Source organism: Charadrius vociferus, unplaced genomic scaffold (genome assembly GCF_000708025.1).
Source record: "Charadrius vociferus isolate BGI_N301 unplaced genomic scaffold, ASM70802v2 scaffold422, whole genome shotgun sequence".
In the NCBI taxonomy this organism is placed as follows: domain Eukaryota; kingdom Metazoa; phylum Chordata; class Aves; order Charadriiformes; family Charadriidae; genus Charadrius; species Charadrius vociferus.
The window spans coordinates 788805-812603 of NW_009647080.1; the positions used below are offsets into that span (position 1 = coordinate 788805).

A 23799-nucleotide genomic window follows, 5' to 3' on the forward strand; every position below is an offset into this window, starting at 1 on the left:
TGGCTTTCCTCCAGTCCTCAGGCACCTCTCCCGTTCCCCATGACCTTTCCAAGATGATGGAGAGTGGCTTCGCAATAACATCTGCCAGCTCCCTCAGAACTCGTGGGTGCATCTCATCAGGGCCCATGGATTTGTGTGTGTTGAGTTTGCCTAAATGAACTCTAACACGATCCTCCTCCACCAAGGGAGAGTCTTCCCTTCTCCAGACTTTTTCTCTTACCTCCAGGGTCTGGGATGCCCGAGGGTCAGCCTTAGCAGTAAAGACTGAAGCAAAGAAGGCATTCAGTAACTCCACCTTCCCTGTATCCTCTGTCACCAGGGCATGCACCTCATTCAGCAGTGGGCCCAGATTTTCCCTAGTATTCCTTTTGATACTGATGTACTTGAAGAAGCCCTTCTCATTGTCCTTGACATCCCTTGCCAGATTTAACTCGAAGTGAGCCAAAGCCTTCCTCGTCGTATCTCTGTATACTCTGACAACGTTCCTATATTCCTCCCAAGAGGCCTGTCCTTTTTTCCACATTCTGTAAACTTCCTTCTTCCATTTGAGATTTTCCAGAAGCTCCTTGCTCATCCATGCAGGTCTCCTGCCTCCTTTGCTTGATTTCTTACTCCTAGGGATGCACTGATCTTGAGCTCGGAGGAAGTGGTGCTTGAATATTAACCAGCTCTCTTGGACTCCCTGCCCCCTACCTTCTAGAGCCCTAACCCATGGGATTCCTTCAAGTAGGTCTCTGAAGAGGCCAAAGTCGGCTCTCCTGAAGTCCAGGGTTATAATCCTACTTATTGCCTTGCTTATTCCACACAGACACCTCTCCTCCATCTCAGGGTCTCCGCAGCCAAGGCTGCCCCCATCCTTCACATCCACAACCAGTCCTTCTTCGTTTGTTAGTACAAGGTCCAGCAGCACACCTCTCCTCGTTGACTCCTCCACCATCTGCGTCAAAAAGTTACCATCTACGCTCTTCAGAAATCTCCTGGACTGTGCGTGCCTGGCTGTGTTGCCTTTCCAGTAAATATCTGGGTGGTTGAAGTCCACCATGAGAACCAGGGCCTGTGATCGCAAGGCTACTTTCAACTGTCAAGTACTCATTTCCAACTAACTGAACAGCTTAAAAGCAGGGGTTTGGGGTTTTTTTTGTTTGGTTTTTTGTTTTTTGGGTGGTTTGTTTTTGGTTTTTTTGGTTTGTTTTTTTTTGTGGTTTTTTGGTTGTTTTTTTTTTTTTTTACAAACCTAAAATCTCTCTAAAAGTTTGTTTTAAAAAAAATAATTAAATGGCCCATTTGAAGATCTGTCTCAAAACAGTTTTTCATAGAGGTCTCCTCATCACTCAATAGCAACTCTCTTCCAGAAACACATCTCACAGATGAAGAAAAAGAAGGAAAAAAAAAAAAAAAAAATCACAAAAGAAAAGGTGTTCTCTATACACTGACTATCCTTTAGCAACCTGCACACCCCCATTGTACTTTCATGGTCAGATCCGAGTTGTCCTTCAGGAAGCCAAAGTGAAATATGCCCCAGATTTCCCTGAATGCAAGTTTACTGTTCTCTCACACCTCACCTTGGTACCAAAACCTGGCACAGCCTGGAACATAAAACCAAAGTCAGAATTTAATCCCCTCACACTAACTCTCCTCTAGAAGGGAGGCACAACACAGCAACATTAGACAGAGCCTTAAGTGTCCCTCTCACCCAACAGTAGCAGACATACCCGCACCCAGCCTACCTTCACTCTTCTTTGATAGCTAACAGCAACAGTAGACTAACAGGGGGAGAATTGCTAAGAATTCTTAAGCACCTTGACCTTAGCAATATTCTGTCAAGATGTCATCCGAACCATTAGCAACTTGCGTGAACAACTGTAATTCAAAGCTATAGCAAATATATATGCTCACTCTGTTTTATCTGTAGGGCTGCATGAGGTGCTACAGCTCCTACATACTGTTACACAGCAAGGGAAGGCTTGGTGTCTCCGGCAGGGAACAATGAAAAAACCCATCTTTGCTCTCCAAGTCTTACTCAATTGTTTCCTTTACCCACATCCTGCAAAGAGCTTCACAGTCAAAGCAATTGTTTAATGGTTTCTTCTCCTCCATGCTGTAACTGAAAAAAATAGTTGTCTGTTTTTTTTAATGAGTTACTACTATGCTAGTCCCTTCTGTATACTTTTATCATTCACTTCATTATTCACTTTTCAAAGATAACAGAAAAGAACTTTTCTGCACAGCTGTCTCACCACCAAGTATGGAAAGTTATTTCAATTGATGGTATTATCTGTGGATCTAAAACAAAACTGAACAAAAATACTAAGGTGCTAAATAGGTCAAAGACACAAAACATAGAACACAAAACTCCCAAACTTAGTAAAAGCATAATGCATAACTAAAAAGACCTACTTTCTCATGTCTTAAGAGGGGGGAAAAGAAATGGAATAAACTTCAAAAAAACCCACAACATATAAGCAGATGCATTTCTTCAGGGAACACATTTCAAATGTTTCTGCATTCACAGAAAGCCAAAACAGACAACTTACTTTCATGAACTTTTTTTTTTTTTGCAAACCAATTCCTGAAGAGCTTTTAAAAGCCATCTATTCTTCATTACTGCAAATTACTTCCATAATCTCAGAAAATTGTTATAAGGGATTTACAGCAATTTTCCCTTCCCAACAGAAACCAGTGCCTTCTGACCCAATTCCAACTAAATCACCTCATCTAAGCTTCAATTTGTATCAGGATTTTTTTTCTTCCAGTGCTAAACACTGACCGTTCTATTTGCAACCTCCTGCAGGCCCTATGTGAGACTTTGCCTCTATTCTCCACCTCTGCCACAAGCGGAGGAAAAAGAAAACATTTTCCAACAATTCAGTCTCCATTTTTCCCTCCAAATCCAGGACACTGATGATTCTAATTTACTGTAACTGCACATATACACCATCTGATCCATTACACCTTGTCTCTTTACAGACACTTTTCTGTCTTCTGGACGTAAGTTTATTATTGATTAAAAAGGTGCTTTTCTTAACATCAAGGTTGTCCATAATAATGAAATTCACAGAAATTTAACATTGTTTCATGACTTGGTCCGCATCTTAATAAATACTAGCAAATACACCACTTGGGATCTCTATTTAATGCTCCTCCATGTTTATAACAGAGCAGCCATTTATCTTTGCCCAGTGATGGAAACTATTACTGCCATCTGTGCTCACTCCAGCTGGTATAAGACTAATATAAAATTCCGTTAGCTGCTTTGAGCTGCTTATTCAGCTGGCAATAACAAAAGTCAAACTCATTAACAGCAGCCTTGCATAGCAAAGTTTCTGCTTATCTCAGAGGAACTACTAAGCATCTCCACAAATCTTTTCACCATTAAAAAAAAAAACCAAACAATGACAACTATTTACTTGACACCTGTTTTTAATAACAATCTCAGAGCATCGCAATTACTTTTTTTTCAAACATGTCTATCAACTGGGCTAAAATCACTTTAAAAAATGAAAAGCTGCTACTCAAGGCAATATGCTGTTTCCTGTATACAAACTGAAACGAATTTCTAAAATCAGAGACATGCCTAATGCTTCAAGAAGCAGTCAGAGAACAAGCACCTCTTAAGCAAGTGTTCAAGAAACAGTTTTACTATCTCTCAAACAATACTTAGTTGAATACTGATTAAGATTTTACATGTCCTTTTATATTTTAAACAGACAAGGGACAAACTACTGGAGAACACTCAAGCAATCCGTGATTTTAAATACACACTGGGGAATTTTACGTACCCCTGCTTGCAAATTGAAGAATTCTGGGACTATGATCTGGGAGATAGTAAAACTGAGATTCAACCACAATTTTAGCCAGCTTTCCATCCTCCCTTCCCCCTGAAGTCACAGCAGTGTTACTGAAAGCACCAGTAAGCACCAAACCAAGGAAACACAACTTCAACAGTTTAATTGAGTACAACTTTTTGGTAATTTATCTTATTTATTAAATGCACACATGCAGGAGAAATGCTCTTGTGCGCTGTCACCAGCTCTTGACTCTATCACGCTCTCCCAAAACTAAACAAGTAGTCTTCCTCATTTATGTATTTTGTAAGAAACCCTCTTGACACAGCTCATAATCCATAATGCTCTTCTATCTTTTGTCCTTTGACAGGTCCTGTCCAAAGCAGTACTTGTCTCAGAGTGGTCAATCTTCTTCTGCCTGCACAAGGCTTCAGTTTTCCATGTTTCCAAGTCATTTCTGATACTTATATTTCAGTAAACTATTTAGCCCAAATACACAGGGCAGACAAATACCTATTGGCAGAAAAAGCTATTGTTAAAAGAAAAGTGGTCCTAGTTGATACACACAGACAACCAAAAAAGGTTAATTACCCATTTTATATTTGACGGTTACCAAAATGTGTTATCACATACTTCCTCTGAAACCTGTGAAATCCCATATTAAGACTCAGATGAAACTGTTATTTTTTTTTTTAATTTTCATACTATAATCCTCCTGATTTGCCAATACCAATCCCACCAGCAACCTGAGATACATTATCAAAACCGAAAAGGTTAGAGATGTAGTTCTTAGTGCAGGCTTTGAAGACAAAAGACATTTTCTGTGACACCAGAAACCCAGAGGATGGCAACCACCACCCCAGCTTTGTCCAAGGCAGCAGGAGGTCAAAGCCTTCTACATTTCAGAAAGCAGGCTGACTTGTCTCACCCAACATACAATCCAGAAAGAGGAGATGCACAAGACGGTCAAAGGCAAAAGGAAAGACCTATCCTATTTCCTCAAGTTAGCACCTATATTTTTCCTTTCCTCTAGCAGTTTCTTCCAATAATTAAGTAACTGTGCACTTCAGCTGCCCCCTCCACTGGACTTGAGCTTTTAGCTATTAGTCTTTGGTACGTTAATAAACCTTCAATTTACCATTAGCAAAACTAAAATACCTAGGTTTTTTTAATATTATTGAATTAAAACTTTTTATAGGTATCACAGTTAAAAAAAAAAAAAGGAATTCAAATGCTACAAAGCACCTTTTCTTCAAGAAGAGAACTGAAATGAACTCTCAGGGCACAGTACTAAACAGCTGAAGGGTAGTAACATCTGACGTCACCTCAGCTGATGTGCAAAGCACTACCTGATCACACTCGAGTTCAAGGTCAGTTCATCCAGTTTAAGTTAGTTGTCAACAGTTTTGCACACTTTTCTGCTTCAGTCCTTCAGTCCTCAGTAAGTTATACAGCATTTCATTTTAGGAAGCTAGAAGGTGAATTGGAGAGATTTAGCTACTATGCCAAAAAAATTTGACCTCTCATCAACTCAGAGGAATTCACCAGCATTGCACCTCACATAGACTGACCATATGGAAAAAGGTACAATTCAGAAGCAATACGTAAAGCTTTTGCTAATAAGTGAACTTTGTCTTCCCATTTTCTTCACGTATTTCTACTTAGTATCCCATATCTCATGCATCACGATAGGTTTGTCAGCATTTTGTTCCCCTTCACAACCGATTTGTAAGGTTAACATTGGGCAGAAGCAACTGGAATATATATATCAGGAAAGCGAAAACTTTCCTAAAAGCAGTAAAGACACTAACCATGTTTTTGCAAGCAGTAAAGATATTTCAGCCTTTGAAAGTATGCCATGAACCAAAAGCAAGGGTCAGATTGTGTGCTCTTTATTAAATGAAAACTAATGGTGATTCTTCTCTATTCTCATTTTTTCAAAGGTTTTACTTTTCCTATTATGAAATTAGAATGGTTTTATTATTTATTAATACACTGACAATTATAAGACAATACAGTTAAATACAGGGAATTTTTGTAGCTAGGTTTAAGATTCTATGTTGATACATATACTGAAAAGCCACCTCATCTTATCTCATAATTTCCAGTTATCTCAAATATTTACTTCTAAGCTATTATGTCAAACTCTGATAAATCTGCACTGAAATTCAGAACTGACCTCTCACATGGTGATCCCCTACAATGCCTTTGAAAAATGCATCTGCCCAGAATATTGCTAACACCACAAACAAATGTCAGTTAAAACTTATCTGACTGATGGCTCTTTCTACATGCCTTACCAACATAGGTACAGTGCAGTCTGATAACCAGTGCTGTACCTTATTTTGTAGGTATGGAAACTGAAGGAAAGCCACACTACTCCCAGAGGACTAATCAAGCTTGCCAGCTTTCGTTCATAGATTTCTCAATGCTAAACTTAAATGATCGCACTCTCAAAAGTAATATACAATAATCTGAGCAACTCCAAGAAAAAGAGAGCAGCTTTGATCTAAAATCACTGTGTCAGCTACAACAGACTTTTATAAAACATCAACACAAAATGTGATCAGTCAATAAAAGAGCAAAGCTGGGATTTTAACAGTGGAGAACTCCAATACAATAAAAACTAATATTAAATCCCTGTATAATGATTTGGGGAGCTCTCTTGATCTTCTCAGTAAAATAGGAAGCTGTATTAACTACAGACATCCAAAACCAGTCAATAAAAATGTGTAAGGAGGAGGAAGGCTCCCTTTTAGACAAATTTAAAGATTTAACACTACGCAAACGTAGTCCTCAGTGCATAAGCTGCCTTCAAAGAATATTTCCTTCACAGATGTTATCTCTGCATGATTTATTATATCTTGTATAGTAATGGTTTTAAACAGCCATTAATTCGCTGTATCTCAATACTTAGAATAAGCTCAGATGTAATGAAGTTACCAAGGATCATCTGAGCCACAGAAGCTGCAAGCAGCAATTGCAAGGTAGCAAAGTTTGCCTGGCCCACAGACACTTAAGACAGCTCACATCACTTACATGAAATTGTTGCTTTTGATTGGTTTTTTTCCTTTTACTTTTTTGCTACTTGCTCCTTTTGGCAGCTCTAGATTTTAAATTTATCATTGATGCTCAAAATAGCTTGGAGACCCAGGTTTCCTGCCAGTCATATATAAATGACAAAGCTACAGCCATATAATTAAAAGTAGCTGTTACCTATTTAAAACAAACAAACAAAAAAAGGTGTTATTTTAATACACATTACTATTAACGTTACAGTAAGAAAAGAATCAGGAAAAAACCTTATTAGATAGTTGATGCTTGCTTACCAGACAAGTCTCCTGAAGCAATTTGCAAACTGAATTTATTCTTGAGATAATACAGTATTTCACTTCTGCAGGTTCCTGAAAACAAGTTAAGTAGATGGGATACGTTCTCCTTTATACTCTTGCAATGCATTTAGAAGAGCTGGGTGATGAAAGGATCGTCATTTCATTGCCACTTTGACCAACTATTTTAAGTCCTTCGAAATGCCCTATGTCCTATTTCAAGGTTATGTGAAAGATATTCCAGTGGATAAGGTATAAATGATTAGGACAATTCTGAACGCATTTTTTTGGTGAATTCCAGCACTCATATCTTGATCTTTTAAACTCCTATGTTCAACGTGAAAAAGCATCCACAATACGTTTTTCTTCCTCAGAAACAGAACTTCAGGTCAGATCTGCCATATGCAGAACTATTAGACTACAACAGACATTTTAATCATCTTACCTCTCAAAAAGAAAACCTACAGATCATAATCTGATTTGCCCCATTAATTACTTGTAATTGATGGCATCTTTACTGAATAAAGACAGCTGGAACACTTTGTTCAAGGAAAGAGGGAACATGATGAAAAATATCCTTCTGACAGCTGGAACGTGCTCAAAACTGATTATTCTCCACCTGCCTTTGAGTTCACCAGGGAGCTGAGTGCTCAGAAAAGGCAATTCTAGAAACAGGACTGAAAATAGGAGACTATTTGATGTCTACTATAAAAACATTATGTCAAATATTATAAAAAATAATTAAAAAATGAATACCCTGCTTTTACAAGGAATCAAAATTTGTATACAACCTACAGAGATCTCTAACTTACTATCACATTTGCTTAATTAAATCTCTGGATTTTTTTTTATTATTATTTTTGACCTGTAAACATAACAACTCCGAAAAGAAGTATTTAAGTTCTTGAAGCCTTTGATACCAAAACAGTTTAAAATGTAACTTTAAGAGAAGCATTAAAAATCTATTTTAATTTTCAACTCAAGCCAGAACCCCAGCATTTCATACAAGCATACCCAGCATACTACTTCTGTAACTCCTTTCACATGCTTCACCAAACCTCTGCTTATCAATGTATTCCACACATTGCTCTGCATAAGAGCATAGTAATGTGCTTGATATAGTCACCTAGCAAATTAGCTTAAAGATAATTTTGCTCTGAAAAATGTCTACTTGAGATCAACAACTTCTCTCGCCACAGAACTTGCCCAGTGAATTTGCAGTGGCATGCTGACTTTGGTAGCAAAATTACTATCCTCATATTCAAAGCCACTACAGGAAAGGCTGACAGGTCTACTCCTTTCCAACACAACTGATGCTAAGCTCCAAAAGACAGTGATGGACGTTACAGACACAATTAACTGACAACAGGAAATTAGGAGATTAAGAATCCAGCCCCTAAAATTCCAGAGCACTACAATTATTAACAAAAATTTGATTTTGCATATCTTTTCAGATGATAGTTTAAAGGCCATACTGACCAACAAAGCAACTTTGCTAACAAATTCTTGAGACGGTTTAGTCAAAGCTTGCCAGTCATCCTAATCACCTTCCCAAACTGACTTACTACACTATGTAACTCACATTTATTGATGGCATACATCACCACAAAGGAATCTTTACAAAATATACAAGCAGAGACATCCTGAACTCTGACTAGCAGCCTGCACAGCGTACCGTTGTCAGAAAATAGTTGTTTCCTTAAAGAATTTTTTTCTCTCCGGTTAGACCTCTACATTTAAAACACACCATGTTCAAACAACATCTGGTATTCTCAATGGAATTTTACTCAAATAGCCTACAGTGTATCTACAGCTCTGTGATAATCTTTCTCAAAAAACTGTTCATTCTTATTTAAATCCCCCCTCAATCTTCTTCCCCTCCTTGGCTTGCAGCCAACAATTACCCTCTCAAAATGTTTTTTGAGCTGTGATCTCAGACTGCAGAGCCAGGTTTATATCCAAAACTTATTTTATGACATTTGTTTACAGAGTGTGGAACACTACTGTATTATTATACTGAAAGGTAAAAGTTGTTTGAAGTATCTTCCCACTGCCATTACCTGTGTGAATTTTATCCATGTTGCAGGTCTATTGTGCAGACAAAAAGCAGACCCAGAGTCCAGCCAGGCTTTTACTAGCTCAGGCACAAAACAAAACAAAAAAGAAATGGCAAAGAGACAAGACAATGTCTAAAAATAGAGAAGGTGCATGGACACTTTCAGGTGGTGGAGAGCACCTGATTAGGTATCAGGTCAGTGCACAGCCCCAGCCTGGACACAGTGAGCCAAGGAGGACACCAAGTTAACGGAGGGAGTTTGAGAACACGTATCCACCTGCAGAAATTCACTGGGGTCTAGCTGAGTGTTTTAAGCTCCCATTCAGCAGCAGCATGCTAAGCACAGTTACACTGAGAAAAAAGAAAAATTATTCCCTTGTAAGATTTGTCTTAATGCAAGAGAAAAAAACCCAACCAACCCTAAATTAGAAAACATGGTCATCTTACAATGAAATCAAGCTGCCAGCCCTGGCAAGTTTCAAAACTGGGGAGAGATATTTAGCAATTAGCAGAGAAACACAAATACAAAGCAGTTGATAACAGGAGAAAGAATACCAACCACTGTCAGCGAGCACTACAAGGTAAGTTACTCAGAGGAGTGAGGCACAGAAAGCAAAGAAGCTGAGACACAAGCAACATTACCACACCAACTGCAGATGATTAAATGTCATCAAAGTTTCCAATTTAGAGTAAGCAGCAGAGTGCTGCCAGTAGTTGCTAAGAGCACTCAATCCGTTTATTCTGCAACACCATAATTTCTGGAGATAAGCTTTCACGTACTATCTGTAAAGAGCATGGTAGAATTCAGGAAGGTTATGAGGATGAAAGGTAGAGGAAGAATAAAGTTAAATGGGAAAAGAACAGATAAAGGCATAAACTTTATCTATGGATATGCTTGCACAGAAACAATGAGGTTTAGTATAAAGATTAGCTGTGTATGTTTAAAGAGCCTACCTGCTGGTAAGTCAACCTTGGCTACTGGGCCCAGCCATCTGCATGCTAACCCAGAGACTGCAGTACAGTTAGTGGCCTGTGCTGGCATCTATTCAGAGGCAGTTAAGAAGCAAGATCTAGGCTTCTGCACTGGGATATGAAGTGTGCACAAGTGATCCTGTACTGCAGTTACACAATGGAACATCTCTTTCACAGAGAGAACAGTGGAACTGCAAATGCCCACACTTTACTCCACTTTTCAGCCAAGTATTTCAACTACTTTGTTCCTAATACTTAAGGAAGTACTTTAAATTCTACTTAAAATGTTCATACATAGCTTTATAGTTCCATTTAGTACCATTTGTGTTGCTGTGATCTGCAGTCAGCTCTACCATTCCTGATGAGAATAAGTTGAAACACTTTTGACAACAGAAAATCCCAGATAACAGAGTGTACACTCAGAGGCATGCTGCAGACATTCCCAAACACCAAATCAACACTGCGGAGTCAATTAGTAACCTCTGTACAGCCAGTTCTCGCACTCGGGAGTTTTAAGAGATTCCCATCAGCTTTACCTCATTACCTGAACATGCGTTCATCCTGCACTGTATCTGAACTAATAAAACAGTAGTGGAGGCCCACACCCACCTACTTTTTGCCCTTTCCTGTCCCTGGCATTGCTCTTGACTCCATCACTGCCACCTCCTCCCATTTCCAAGTTCACAAGGTCAGCCATGAACACCAGGTACAGCACGGACAGCACAGGCTATCAAAGCCTTGCTAGACACCCAGTATTTGCACCGTGCAACCAGGCTGTGGGAGTCCAGCGTTGAGTCTTCTGATCTGACTCTGCATGGGAGGAGGTGAGGCCCCACAAAGCTTATCAGCTAAACTTCCACGACACCGAGCCGCAATTCTTCTGTTTCAGGAGCTGCAACTCAGCTAATTATCTCTGCCATAAATAACCTACAGCCTAAACGATCTACCTAGCGATCTGCCTGCATAGCAAATAGAGTTACACAAAACAAGCTAGAAGAAATAAAGCAGAATCACATGCGGTCTCAACAAGTTGACAAAAATCCTTCAAAGAGAACGAGAGCTCATACATTAAGGAAGACAAAAGACTCAGAACAAGTAGATCAGTCTGAAACACCATGAAAAGTCACATGAAAGGGACACAGGTTCTGAACCCTGATAAGCATTACATTAATTAGTGATTCAAGAAGGCAAATACTACTGAGATCAACAGTTTTTGGTTACTAACGTTAGGATAAGAACGTGAAGGAGCCAAATAAGTCAGCAGCAATACTGCAAATGAAATTCAGGTTTGACAAATACAGAATTAAGTTCAAAATCATTCAAAAAGTTTATCACATTAAATTTTCAGCGTAGCTTTCCCACTTTGACCATCGTCACTAATATATTAAATAAAGCAGCACCCAATTCTAAACAATTTTCAATGTACTAAGGAGTCAACTGTTTCCTTTTTGCTTAAGTAGCCATTCTACTCCAAAAATGGCTAGAAGTCATGTTGTCGGATTAGTAACTCCAAACCAGTTCAATTTATTTTTATCTACTACATCTGCAAACTAAGACATGAAAGCAAAAGAACATGAGCAGAAAGATCCGCTACAGAAGCTGCAGCTAAGGCAAACATCCCATTTCAAATACTCTTAGATTAACGGTACTGGGTCAAAGAAGTGACCTGCCTTATATGCAGAAACAGCTATAGGGAGAGAACAAAAGAAAAGTAACACGATTTTAAAAAGAATCATGAATTACCCAATCTAGATCTTTAAGAGAAAAACAACAACAAAAAAACACCACATAGCACCTTTGCTCCTTCCATTTAAAGGAAAAGTTCTGTAAGGAATCTATAACTTGCCTTCTATTTTGGATGCAAAGTAAAATAATAATTATAAAAGTATTTCAGGTAGAAAGCTTTTCCATCATTTGGAAAAAGCATGCAGGTTTCCTAGTCTAATCAAACACCCCCACCTTGAGCTCACTAAACTCCGACATTGCTCATTACAGCTACCAGTCAACAAATCGTCAGACTCTTATCACTCCTAAATGTTTCCTGAAAACAACAAAATTAGCTAATTTAGTTTTTGTTTTCCTACATAACAACTGCATGTAATCATTAATATTTCTATTTTCTTTCATTTAGATACACTGCTGATGAAAATCACCTTCCTCAAAATTCAGTTCTGCAATTCCATTTTATAATACCTCATTTCCAAGTCCACAGGTAAAGACCTAGAGTTTACTTTCCCTTTTTAATCACAGCAAAGGCAAGCAGGTAAGAGGTCACTTACGTGAGTGACTCCCTTGCCTCTGTCTTCTGAACCATGATGAGGATGCAGATACCTTGAGAAAAACGTAAGCATTTAAACTGTGAGATCCTCCAGAAGTCATCCTGCAATACCCTTCTTGACAAAGGATGACAGACTAAGATTGAGTTGGCTTGGAGAGATTTTTATAAAACTCATTTTATACCTTGGTCATATAAGCACAAGAGTATTTTCAAAGTTTATCTCATCTTGCACATAAGCCATGAATTTCTTCCTCATTCGGGTAAGAAATTCTCAAATAGCAACCTATAATATGTCTCAGACCATGCACCAGAAGAACCATAACTCAGAAAACACATCAGCATTGCAAAACACTAAGGCCATTCAGCCAGCCCCAAACTGCAAATCTGCATTTCTGGGTTTAAACTAGCACAAAGTTGCAAGATGCCATTCTGAAATTTCAAATAAAGGTGCACCTCATTCCTTGAAGCATACGCAAAGCTTCTATCTCTGAGTGCAGATGGCGGTATGGATAGATTAAACTAAGGACACAAAGCTTGCACGCCATTAGTATTTCTGAAAAAAAGTTTCCCATTGCCACATTCACATCTGCAAAACTGAAACTTCAAAAATTACTTGAGAGGATGCAACCTGCCCCAAAGAGCAATTAGAGAGGAGAGATTAGACTGACGTCTGTCTAGGTTCAGTACTCACCCACTATGCCCTGCTGAGCACTTGAACACACAACTGGCACGAGCTAACTTCTAACTTTCACCATCGGGAAGTCAGACATCCCCCTTCTTCAGTATGCAACAGTTCTGACAATAAGGGGGAATCCAACCATAGAACTGGGATGCTGATAGGGACAGAACATCTACTCAATTTATTGAAAGAAAAATTTAAAAATCGAGACACTGTTCCATTGAAAGAGACCTTAGGAGAACACAAATGCTGTATCTTCAAACACACTTTCATCATCCTTTTGACAGACACACAAGTGTTTCCAACTAGATTATTTCACAGCCAATTTACACAGATTCTCAATCATGACATTTAATGCAATAAACAGTAAAAATTCTGTGTTAAAATATGAGTTACAGCTATGCAACAAAAATTTGGAACATGACATGAACTTAGCTACAATGTTACAAACACCTCAAACAATAAACATACTAAGGACTTGGAAGCTCTTGACAAGGAAACTACACGGCAAGCTGTCCAGTGTTCAATGGTCTGTTTACAAGAACTGATTTTCCTTTTTGTTCTCAACTTGGATCTCAACCAGAACACACATGAAGACTGAAGTACCACCCCAGAGAATGCCAGTTTCTCACACACATTTTCAGGAGGATAGAAAAAAAGCTTACTCGAGGCTGTTGGGTTTTCTTGGTTGGTTTTCCTCCAACATGTACTTTGAGGAGTTTCATCACATTGTTTGGTATCCATTTCTGTACCTCTCTTTTGCCTTTCATTATCCTTCCAGTCCTGGTCCCCAAGTATCTTTTCCCTATACTCTACCACATCAGCAGCAAATCCATTAACGAGCCGTCTTTTGCACTTCCTTATGTGTCAGTTTCTCTGCAGACACTGAAGCAGCATTTCTCAAGGGCACTCCAATCAAGAATTCAGGTACAAGGATTAGATTTACACCAGAAGAAGAATGAGAACTATTCAAAACTTTCTTCTTTGTAAATGTAACAGACACTATGGAAAGTACCAGATTGTTTTCTAGACAGTTTGTTTCAGAACAGTATATCCGCTGCAGTCATTGTAAGAAGCTTCAAAACAGCAAAACCTGAGTGGCAGGATGATGTTCCACACTTCTAACAAAACTTTCAGAACCATCTTTTTATCCCAATACAGTACAAGAGCAGAGGGCAGGAACACTGATAATGGTTTCTGCTCTTATTCCCTTACATAACTGCAAAGGTCTTTTTTAAAAACATACTCAAACTTAACTACTTCTTGCTGAGCGTTCAGAGGATATGTATTAATGTCTTCAGCTGCATACAGTGAATATAGGAACATTTCTTTATTTTACCAAATGGCCAATTTCTATTTCAGCCTGATTTCATTAGATAAAATTATCTGAAAATATATTTGAAGTCTAAAGGAAGTTTAGAAACATCTCAAAATAGGGAATGACAACATGGAATGACAGCAAGGAAAAAACACCAGAAAACATCAGAGTGATTAGGACTTGCATCATTCAGGGAGGTGGCATTACTGAGCCAAAACAAGCCTGGAGCGCTGCAGACTTACATCACACTGCATACATAAAAAACTCACATCCACAGATGCTGACAAAGAAACTTTCCAAAGCAGACCAGGATGCTGCTCATTCAGGGCCATAAAGGAGCTTTGCCAGTAGAAAACTTCCGCCAGCTCTCTGCCTCCACTGGAATGCTCTGTTGACTTATCTTTAGCAAAAGCTCATCTACTGTAAAACAAGCCTTGGCTTTTGAATCAAAGTAAAATTGAATTTGAAGTAAATATTCCACAAAAATAAGAACTCTGAAGCATTAAAAATTACATTGCAACTAGTGTCAGTCACTGTACAAATCCATTCATTTTGCAGATAAACTTCCCCTTCCACCTCACCCAATCCTTTTTCCTTCAACTCTGAAAGAATCATATTTGCAAAAGGCCTTCTCAGCTACACTGCACGTGATTTTAATCATTAAGTTAGACAAAAAGTGGAAACCACATCAGAAGAAGCATCAAGTACTTCAGTTTCTTATCTAAGACCTGCTGTTCCCTGTCATCATATAAGAAGTATTAAGTAAAACAGACAGCTCCACATACTTGTGTATAATGCTAGAAAAATTATTTCAGTAGCACAAGAGGTAGATTCAGAATTTTGAGGACTTAGACTAGAAGAAAATTTAATCTTGCCTGGAGGCTTCTGCATGCTACTTTTTTTTTAAAAAACATAAATGTCAATCCCAAATAACTGTGGAATAAACTAAGAAAATGTAAGCCAAATAAATAGGATATCATGTACTTTTCCTTTTTTTTGCAAGTGTAATACAAAAATTTTTCTGAAAAAAAATTTGAAGTGTTGACATTTTCAGCAATGTGTTTTTAAAACAAAGCATCAAATTACTTCATAGAAAGTTTACAGTTCACAATGCACCCTGGTAGGTTTTTTTAAACATATTGAACACTATCTTCATAAACACTTCAGAGATAAGCATGCCATTCCAGCCACAGCAGCTGCTTTGATTCATGTTTACAAAATGCTTAAAATTCTTGGAATATACATACACTGCAAAAAGAAGACGCAGTGATGCCACAAATCTCAAAGTAAGCCAGTACTAGCCTGCTATCTATGCTGTTACTAAACATGAAGAGGCAGCAGCACAGGCTTGGTGGGGGGCTGGCATCTAGAAAACACACCATAAGTACACACTCTGTTGCCAGTGCACAATAAACCTCTTCACCTCTATCTTCCGCGTCATCGTTAACCATGCTAGTGACCATGTGCTAACAAAAGCACACAGCAATGTTTCAGACACACCTTTCTACCACTGCGCTGATTGATATACCTCAAAATAAGTACTGTACCATTAATAAGCACCAAAATATATTCAATGGTTTAACCTGGCAAAAGAGTAATTGTGGTATAAATCTTTGTCCTGAGTTATAACATTTAAATAGCAAATAAGTTATTATAAAACAATAAATCATTAGGGACTTCGTTATGGGCTGTTACTATATAGATTTCCCCACAGTGATCTATGTGAAATGAGACAGAACGTTCATATTACCTCCTAGTGAAAAAGTTATACCTTACAAGCCACTGACTTCACATTATCCAAGGAAGATGTAGGCGTATTTGGTAAGCACGTAACACGCTTGAGGATGTCTCTATTTAGGACGTAACAAAATGCCAAATAAAGGTTACAGCTGATGACTAAGGAATGTATTAGTTCAAAACATCTAATGAAATTCATAACCATATCCCGATGACTGAGGGTTGGGTTTTTTTAATTATTATTTTTTGATTAAAAGGCAACTAACTAAAATAAAGACCAAAAGGCAGAGGTTAATTAACACTAATGAAGCACAACAGCATTAGAAAAGCATTGATTCCTTTTTCCCCCCAAAATGAGAAAAGACATAAAGGGACACCCTCCCAAGGCATTGAAAACAGCTTGTGTAACTCCTACTCTTCACCAATACGGACATCTTGAGCTCATGTCATTGATTTTCAACTCCTGTCAGCAACACATTTTTCTGATTGACCTTCATACAGCAAATTTTCAATCTGCTTGTTGTTAACTTACTGAGCTCCTCCCTCAGCCCCCAGTGAACACCCATCACATGCCACAGAAGCATCGTAAAGTCATACACAATCAATTCAAGCAGACCTCAAACTCTGATGACCAATTTCATATCAACATACAAAGTCAGGTACTGACTGGACAAGCTTATATCCCTTCCACTGTCTCTTGCAAAAAGACAGACAGCAACATTACTTCCAGGCAACAGCATGACTGTTTTAGTTAACTTGGTGCTTTGGGTCACAAGTTAACTTGATAGTCGAGTCCTGCGGTGCACATCATTGCACAGCGGGGGCCTTGTCTTTGTAGGCTGCACTTACTGAAGCCAGTAAAATTCACTGTCTCCAGCCAACACTTTCACACTTCCTTAAAGAGCCTTTTCCACACCGCTGTCAGTAACATGCACCCTCACAAAGTACAAGCAACGGAGCAATCGGAGAAGTTATTCAGTTAAGCAACAGCATCTGCACAGCATTGCTGCAGCAGCTGGCATTTCGCTACAGTAGGCAGTAACTGTTTCCATTAATAGATTCAAACCATGCTCAGGGCGGGCCAAATAAGCAACGACACTGTACTACTTTCCCACCATTAAGGACAGTCTGTCCATGCAAGAGACACCGGCAAACCAGTCAGAGGCAGTTACCGCTACAGCTACTCAATCTGCACCCAACTATAAAAGAATGAAGGAGTTCAAATCTGATAATGTCTCAAACACAATAGCAAGAAGTACATTCGTCAATTTAAAGATTTAGCTCTAATCTTATTACTAGAAGTACCAACATGTTGACTCCCTGAACAACAGATGCCTGCCTGGGCACACTGCACGGCACATGAGACCAAGAAGTGATTCGCTTTGCTCCCAAAACTTTGTCCCAAGATTTGGACCCCAGCTCTGTGCAGTACACAGACCTGCATGGAAGGGCAGATGGTGTGCACCGCTTCTCTCTGAGCTCAAGTTCTGCACAACAGGGACTGCCTAAGCACTTGCTGAAGTATTTTGAGTCTAGCCCACACCTGGGTGATGACAATATGTTTACAAGTATCATTTTACTTTAAATTTTTAAACTATTAAATTACAGTGAATCTAATTGGAAGTCTGAAATCGTATCATACACACATTTAATAAACCTACTATATGCACAACAGAGCAAAGATAATCTTGTTTTCAAAAGAAAGCTGTCTACTATTTATACCAAGAGGGCAAAGGAGGTTGAAATAAAGCTTTTCCTTTAGGCGTCATCTCCCCAAAGAAACGGGCCAAAAAAAAAAAAAAAAATCCATTTTAAACAGCTGCACATTTTTAAAACTCCTAGTTCTTTTCAACAAACGACACATTCAAAGTGTATTGACCAGTAATCCAGATCTCAAAACACACCTCTGGCTGCAGTAATAAGCAAGTGCACACTTACCTGGCTCTCTTAAACAGAGAAGCTAGGCGTGTCTGAATGCCTATAGATTTTTAACAAATCTTTTCATGTTCCATGATGTAGGCATTTCTGACATCATAAAGCATAAAAACTGGGCAGGTTCAAAGCTGAACGTTGTTTCACTGTGCTCTACTCAGAAATATTTGAACATGATACATGGTAGTCCAAGAGCAGAGAATGGCTACAAAGTAATGATAGCCTAAACATGGTCATACCAAGCACAGTTTCTTTCTTTTCTTCAAACACCTTATATATTTTTGTTCTGAAGTATTGCCAGCTGAGTACTACTAGCTGCTTACCCACAATCCCAACAGCCTCCAACAGTAGTTTCCTCTAGCAATGCCATCTAAAGACCAAAGCACAAGGTCCTAGCAGCTGTCTGGATTTTATAAACATGGTAAAATAATGGATGTTGCATTTACTCACAGTTCAGGCCACCTTAAGAAGACCCAAGAGGCACGCCACGCAGCGTTTTGGATTACAACTTTGTATCTCATTTTGTTTCAAATTACATGGAATTTAAGAATGTTGTTTTCAAGGAACTGCATCTAGTGTCCCATCTGAGGCATGAATGAATGAAAGCAATGCAAAAATAGCTCGCAAAATGCCATTTTCCAAACACGCATTTCATAATTCAAATACACTGCTTCTGCAAAGGTTCAAAGCTAACAGTTCACATCCTGACCATTGATGTCTAACACGAAAGTTAACAGAGGTCAAAGTCAGATTACTTTTACAATTTCCTGCAGACAAAGATAAAAGTTGCTGCCTACTATTATTTTATGATCTACCTCAGGCAGGTGATAATTTGAAGTACATGTATCAAAGACATGATCTCGCTGATCATTTCTTCATATATGGCAATAATTAGCAGCTGTCCTTTTTCAGCTTCCACAAATTTCACTGTGAAAAAGCAACCATTAACAGAAACGCATAACCTCTCCCTACAACAGCACTCTTCTCCCATCTTTGATGCTATTCAAAGCATCATATCAAAAAATATGAAGTGCCACAACCACCACATGAAGGACAATGTACTAAAGACAATCCAAAAATCATTTTTTCCACCAAGGCTGGGGGAGCGAAAGCTGTTTTCTGGAAACAAGAGTTTCAGGACAAGCTGCTGAGGGATGAAATCTCAGATATTCATCTTTGAAAGTATCATGACCTATAAAAAAAACAGATAACACACACACATCTGTTCCTAGCTATTTATTTTATTAAAAAGCTTAAACCTACTCAAAAAAAAGCCCCCATATATTCTGGAATCTTTAGTACTTTAGAGCTCTAAGAAGAGTAAGTAGAATTGGGCCTTGGCACTACTTGCCTGTTATCAAAATGAGGATGGAAGAAGACAGAGAAAGCAAGTCATAAAACGTTTTTTTAAAAAACAGTTAAGCCAGGCAAGAAAGATACTTTCAGAGAAAAGTGGTATTTTTAAGTTCAGCTCTACACTCTGATGATTTCTTTCTTATTTTCTGCCCTGAGATTTTTAATAAGACTACGTTTGCACAAGGCTACTGTGCTCTAATGGAATAAATTGCCCAACTGACGAATTTTTGTTTCAGTCAAAACTATAGTTGAAATAGCATTTCAGTTCTACTGTCTCCGTAGTTCCTTGTCTATTTCTGTCAAGACAAACATTTTGCTTACTAAAGGAAAAAGTATGTAATGAAGAACTGTTGTCAGGGAACTAAAATAAAGCTTTTCAGATCCTATGCGTTAAAAAGTGTAGCTGAAACGAAAGGCTGGAGCAAAGCATGCTTTAACAATCAAAAACAGAGGAGGAACCTGACAAAACCTAATTTGTCCTACTAAAAAATAACATCCCCAATGTAAAGTCAAACCTTTCATAGACAGAGAGGGGTGTGAAATATCCATAGTAAAAAATTACTCAAATATTTTGAAAGATTGTCATACTCTAATTATCTCATAGTTACATTTTAATACAGTACCTTATCGTCAACAACCAAATACAAACATTTACAGCAAGACAGCAGGATGTATGCAACTGGCTTTGAAACATAATACCCATTTCTAAGAGACTGTAAGTTAGAACAATTATTTTCAGGAAGAGTGTGCTTTGAGAAAGGAAATTCAGATTCCCAGGTGAAGACAGAAAAAAAAAATATCAGAGAGTTCCCAGAAAGACAAGATGTTCTTCTGGGGAAGAAAGGGAAATCTGTATTGGTTTTGCAGATGAAATGGATGAGAGACAGGAGAGGTAACTAAAACACCACACGAGCACACTTAAGCAGATAGAAAGAAAACTACTGCTACTAGTAAAACAAGGGTTAAAAGTATGAAGTCCAACAACCAACTTACAAAAACTTTGCCAGGACCGGAGATTATACCTGACACCGGCTAATAAAAACCATTCCTTTCTGAACTCTGCCTCCTATTATTTCAGTTGATAATGATTTTCCTGTGCCTTTCAGACTCAGACTGTTCGGTTTTACTGTGTTCTGATTTTCCTCATTCATTAGTTCAGAACACTACAAGTCGCGTGTCTGTGGGGAACAGCAGGCCTGATGCTTATAAAAAGAATGCTCGTATTTAAAAACAATTACTATTTTGTAGCTGTGTTTGTTAAGGTATGGATGCTGTGTGGTCTAGCAGTTAGAAGATGCAGTCAGAACCCTGTTCTAATTTATGGTTATAATGTACTGCTTTACCTCTAATACAATAGTGAAAGTTGGACAAATGACAGCACTGTCTGGGATTTTAGGCTTTTTTCACCACTTGTAAAACTGGCATTACTTGCCCATCTAAAATCCTTCACAGACTGATTAACAGCATGGATCTGAACTTAGATTTAATTCAAGAACTCCTTACAGAATAGGAGCAAAGCTAGTAAAATTATATTTTCCTAACCCTGGATAGTCTTCCAAGAGCAAATTTTATGGTATTGTAATTATTAAAGAGCTACCTAATTTTACTTTAGAAAATTATGTCAGTACCTTTAAAACTACAACTGAGAGAACAAAGCAAATAAAGAGCATGGTCCCGAATTCTACTCCCCACACCCTTGGCTTCTCTTGGCTTCAGCTGAATTAAGAAAAGCAACCCTGGAAACCAAATTTGCTTTAGAAGGCTACTTATTCTCATTCCAAAGTGCAGTACAAACTTGTACTTCCATTCAGCTGGAAAAGGGGAATTTCCATATAAAAAGATAAAACGTGAAAAGGGAAAGGTAAGACTAAATAGAATATTAAAATAATGCATATAGTAGACTAATCACCAATTAATCACCCTAACAAGTGAAATCATTTTTGCAACGACATGGTTGCTCTGAAAGAAAAACCCAGTTGAACTATATAAAAATAAGCTACAGAAAGAAAACCAAAAAATCCATTTGACATCTCTAACCCTGCCAAGGCATCAATCCAAGTACAAGCAGCAACTACTCCGCAATTGAGAGCCAGTTTATACTGCCGTTTTATGGTGGGTACACACAGAACAACAGAATTCACTTTTCATCATGAGAAATAAAGTATTTATCTTGAGCAAAAAATAGAAATCAACAGTTTAGACCTGAAGAAAAAGTAAGGATCTTCACAAGGCACCAGGAAGTCCCTTAGGCATCTCAACAGGTTACATGCAACATCTGTCATTAAGAAGGTACCCAAACTGTACGTTTGCACAAGTGTAAGTTACTTCTGATCAGTATTTCTGACTGTTGTTTCCAATAACACATCAGTCATTTCAAATACACAAGTTACACATGTAACAGCTGGGCAAATTCCAGCCTCAGATTGGGCTGCAAGCAGGACAGCTATCACCTGCCAACACAGCTGTTGACAGCGAGGTTGCACACAAGCATCACAGCTCACCCGTAAGGCTCTTGGCGCAGAATCAGAGGCCAATTCCAACCAAGTAAGAGAATGTATATATATTACAGGTATTAAAGCCAGATAAACACAAGCTCTCAAACGACAGAGAGTCACTGCAGAGTCTCACTGAATACCTGGAGGCCAATGTGCACAACAAGCAAAATCCACACATTATAGGCTCTTTATTAGACCACCTGGCCCTTAGCCTCTTTAGTCTATTGAAATAATGATTTTTAAATCTTAATTCTGTTCTTGCTTTGTAAACTCTATTTGTATTTCATGTTTTATACCTGTCAAATCCACTCACTTTAAATAATTAATGTTATTCTTATTATAGCAGTGTTGTAATGGAGGCCATATGTATGCTTCAATAAACCCATACTTTTAAAAATAGAATAGTGTCAAGAAAAACAAGATTTCCATTTTACAGATGGGACACTAAGACCCACAGAGGCAGCACGTGTAGAAGATCACACAAAGATCTGTGAAAGGGGCAGGCAACAAGCACAGATCTTTCAAAACCCAGGCCAGCACAATGGTTCTGAAGACAACACAAGTTGGATTTAAGTTAAACTGGTGTGATTACAGCTATATTCCAGTATGTGGATGAATGTGAGAAGCACCTTCACATCTTGGCCATGTAAAAATAGAACGGTCTCAACCTTTTCTACTGGAAAACTATAAATGCGTGACATACTGCCTTTGAAAAAAAGCACATTCTCAGACTACAGTTTCTTAACTACTATGAACTTAATCAAAAATATTCTTAATAAAACCTTGAGTAATAGGAATGTGTTCAGATTAAAATCTCTATAACCATGCAAATGATTTCACACTCATTGGCATTAAGTACACTTACCAGATCAGCTTAAGTTGAGTAGTCAACAGGTAACTGAACAGATAAGCGTACAACCTACCTATTCCCCTTGCACCTCCCTGTCTTTCCCCACACTCCCTCAAAGGAAAGAAATCTTTTCCTGTTCTGATCTATTTTTACAGTCTAGTGCATTGGTATTTTGGATGATTTCCAAGGGTATTCTTTACTGGGGCATCACAACTAAATGCCAGATTTCAAAATTATTTTAGCATATTCTCATAGGCTACTTCACAGAACAACACTGAATTAATAAAGGATCTAGCAATTACAGCCTTTTCAAATGCAAATACATTAAAACCGAGTAAACAAACTTAAAAAAAAAAAAAATAAATACCATCAGTTGCATAAAATCCAGATTCTGCTTCTTGTTCCTCCATAAGTTACATCAAGTTATTAGCAGCCTGCACTAAAGGGAAACTTCTGAGAGCAGCACACACAGTCAGTTGAAGTCCTTACCTAAACAACAGCTTATTTTTTAAGCAGTTGATCAAGAATCAGCCTTTAAACCTGGGAGGCCAATAGAGATCTCCTGTCCCCACATCCCAGTCTGGGTACCTCCGACTCCCCTTCAAGGAGCCAAGGAGAGGAAGGTCTGCTCCTCCCTTCCCAGGGATGCAAGCCCACGGCAACGATCCCCGGCCAGCGCTCGCCCTCCCCTTGCCCGCTCACCCCCCTTCTCCCCCCCCAACACCGCAGCCCACCCACCCGAGAGGCACCAAGAACTTCAGGACCCCGCTGCTCCCCTAACAAAGCCAGGCGAAGCGCCGGCGGGGGTGAGGCAGAGAGACCGGGGCTGGGTCTTTATTTGGGGCACCTGAGGTTTTGGTGGGTTTGGGGTTTTTTTTTTTTTATTGTTTTGGGTTTTGAGGTTTTTTTTTACCTTTCTCCCTGCTTGGTGTTGGAAGGCGGAGGGTGAAGCACAGTCTGGTTCCCTTCCATCTCCACGATGCACTTGGTATTCAGGTCCAGCTCTGCAGGG

The 23799-nt window shown here is 38.7% G+C and overlaps 1 protein-coding gene across 1 annotated transcript in view; it reads right to left on the reverse strand.

The window, feature by feature from the left end:
- Window positions 1–23759, reverse strand: part of KIF13A (kinesin family member 13A) — a 118646-nt gene extending 94887 nt beyond the window's left edge. Inside the window, exon 1 of the mRNA XM_009895801.1 lies at window positions 23701–23759. Coding sequence (XP_009894103.1) covers window positions 23701–23759 — 59 coding nt within the window. The remainder of the gene's footprint in view (window positions 1–23700) is intronic.
- Between the last annotated feature and the right edge of the window lie 40 nt (window positions 23760–23799).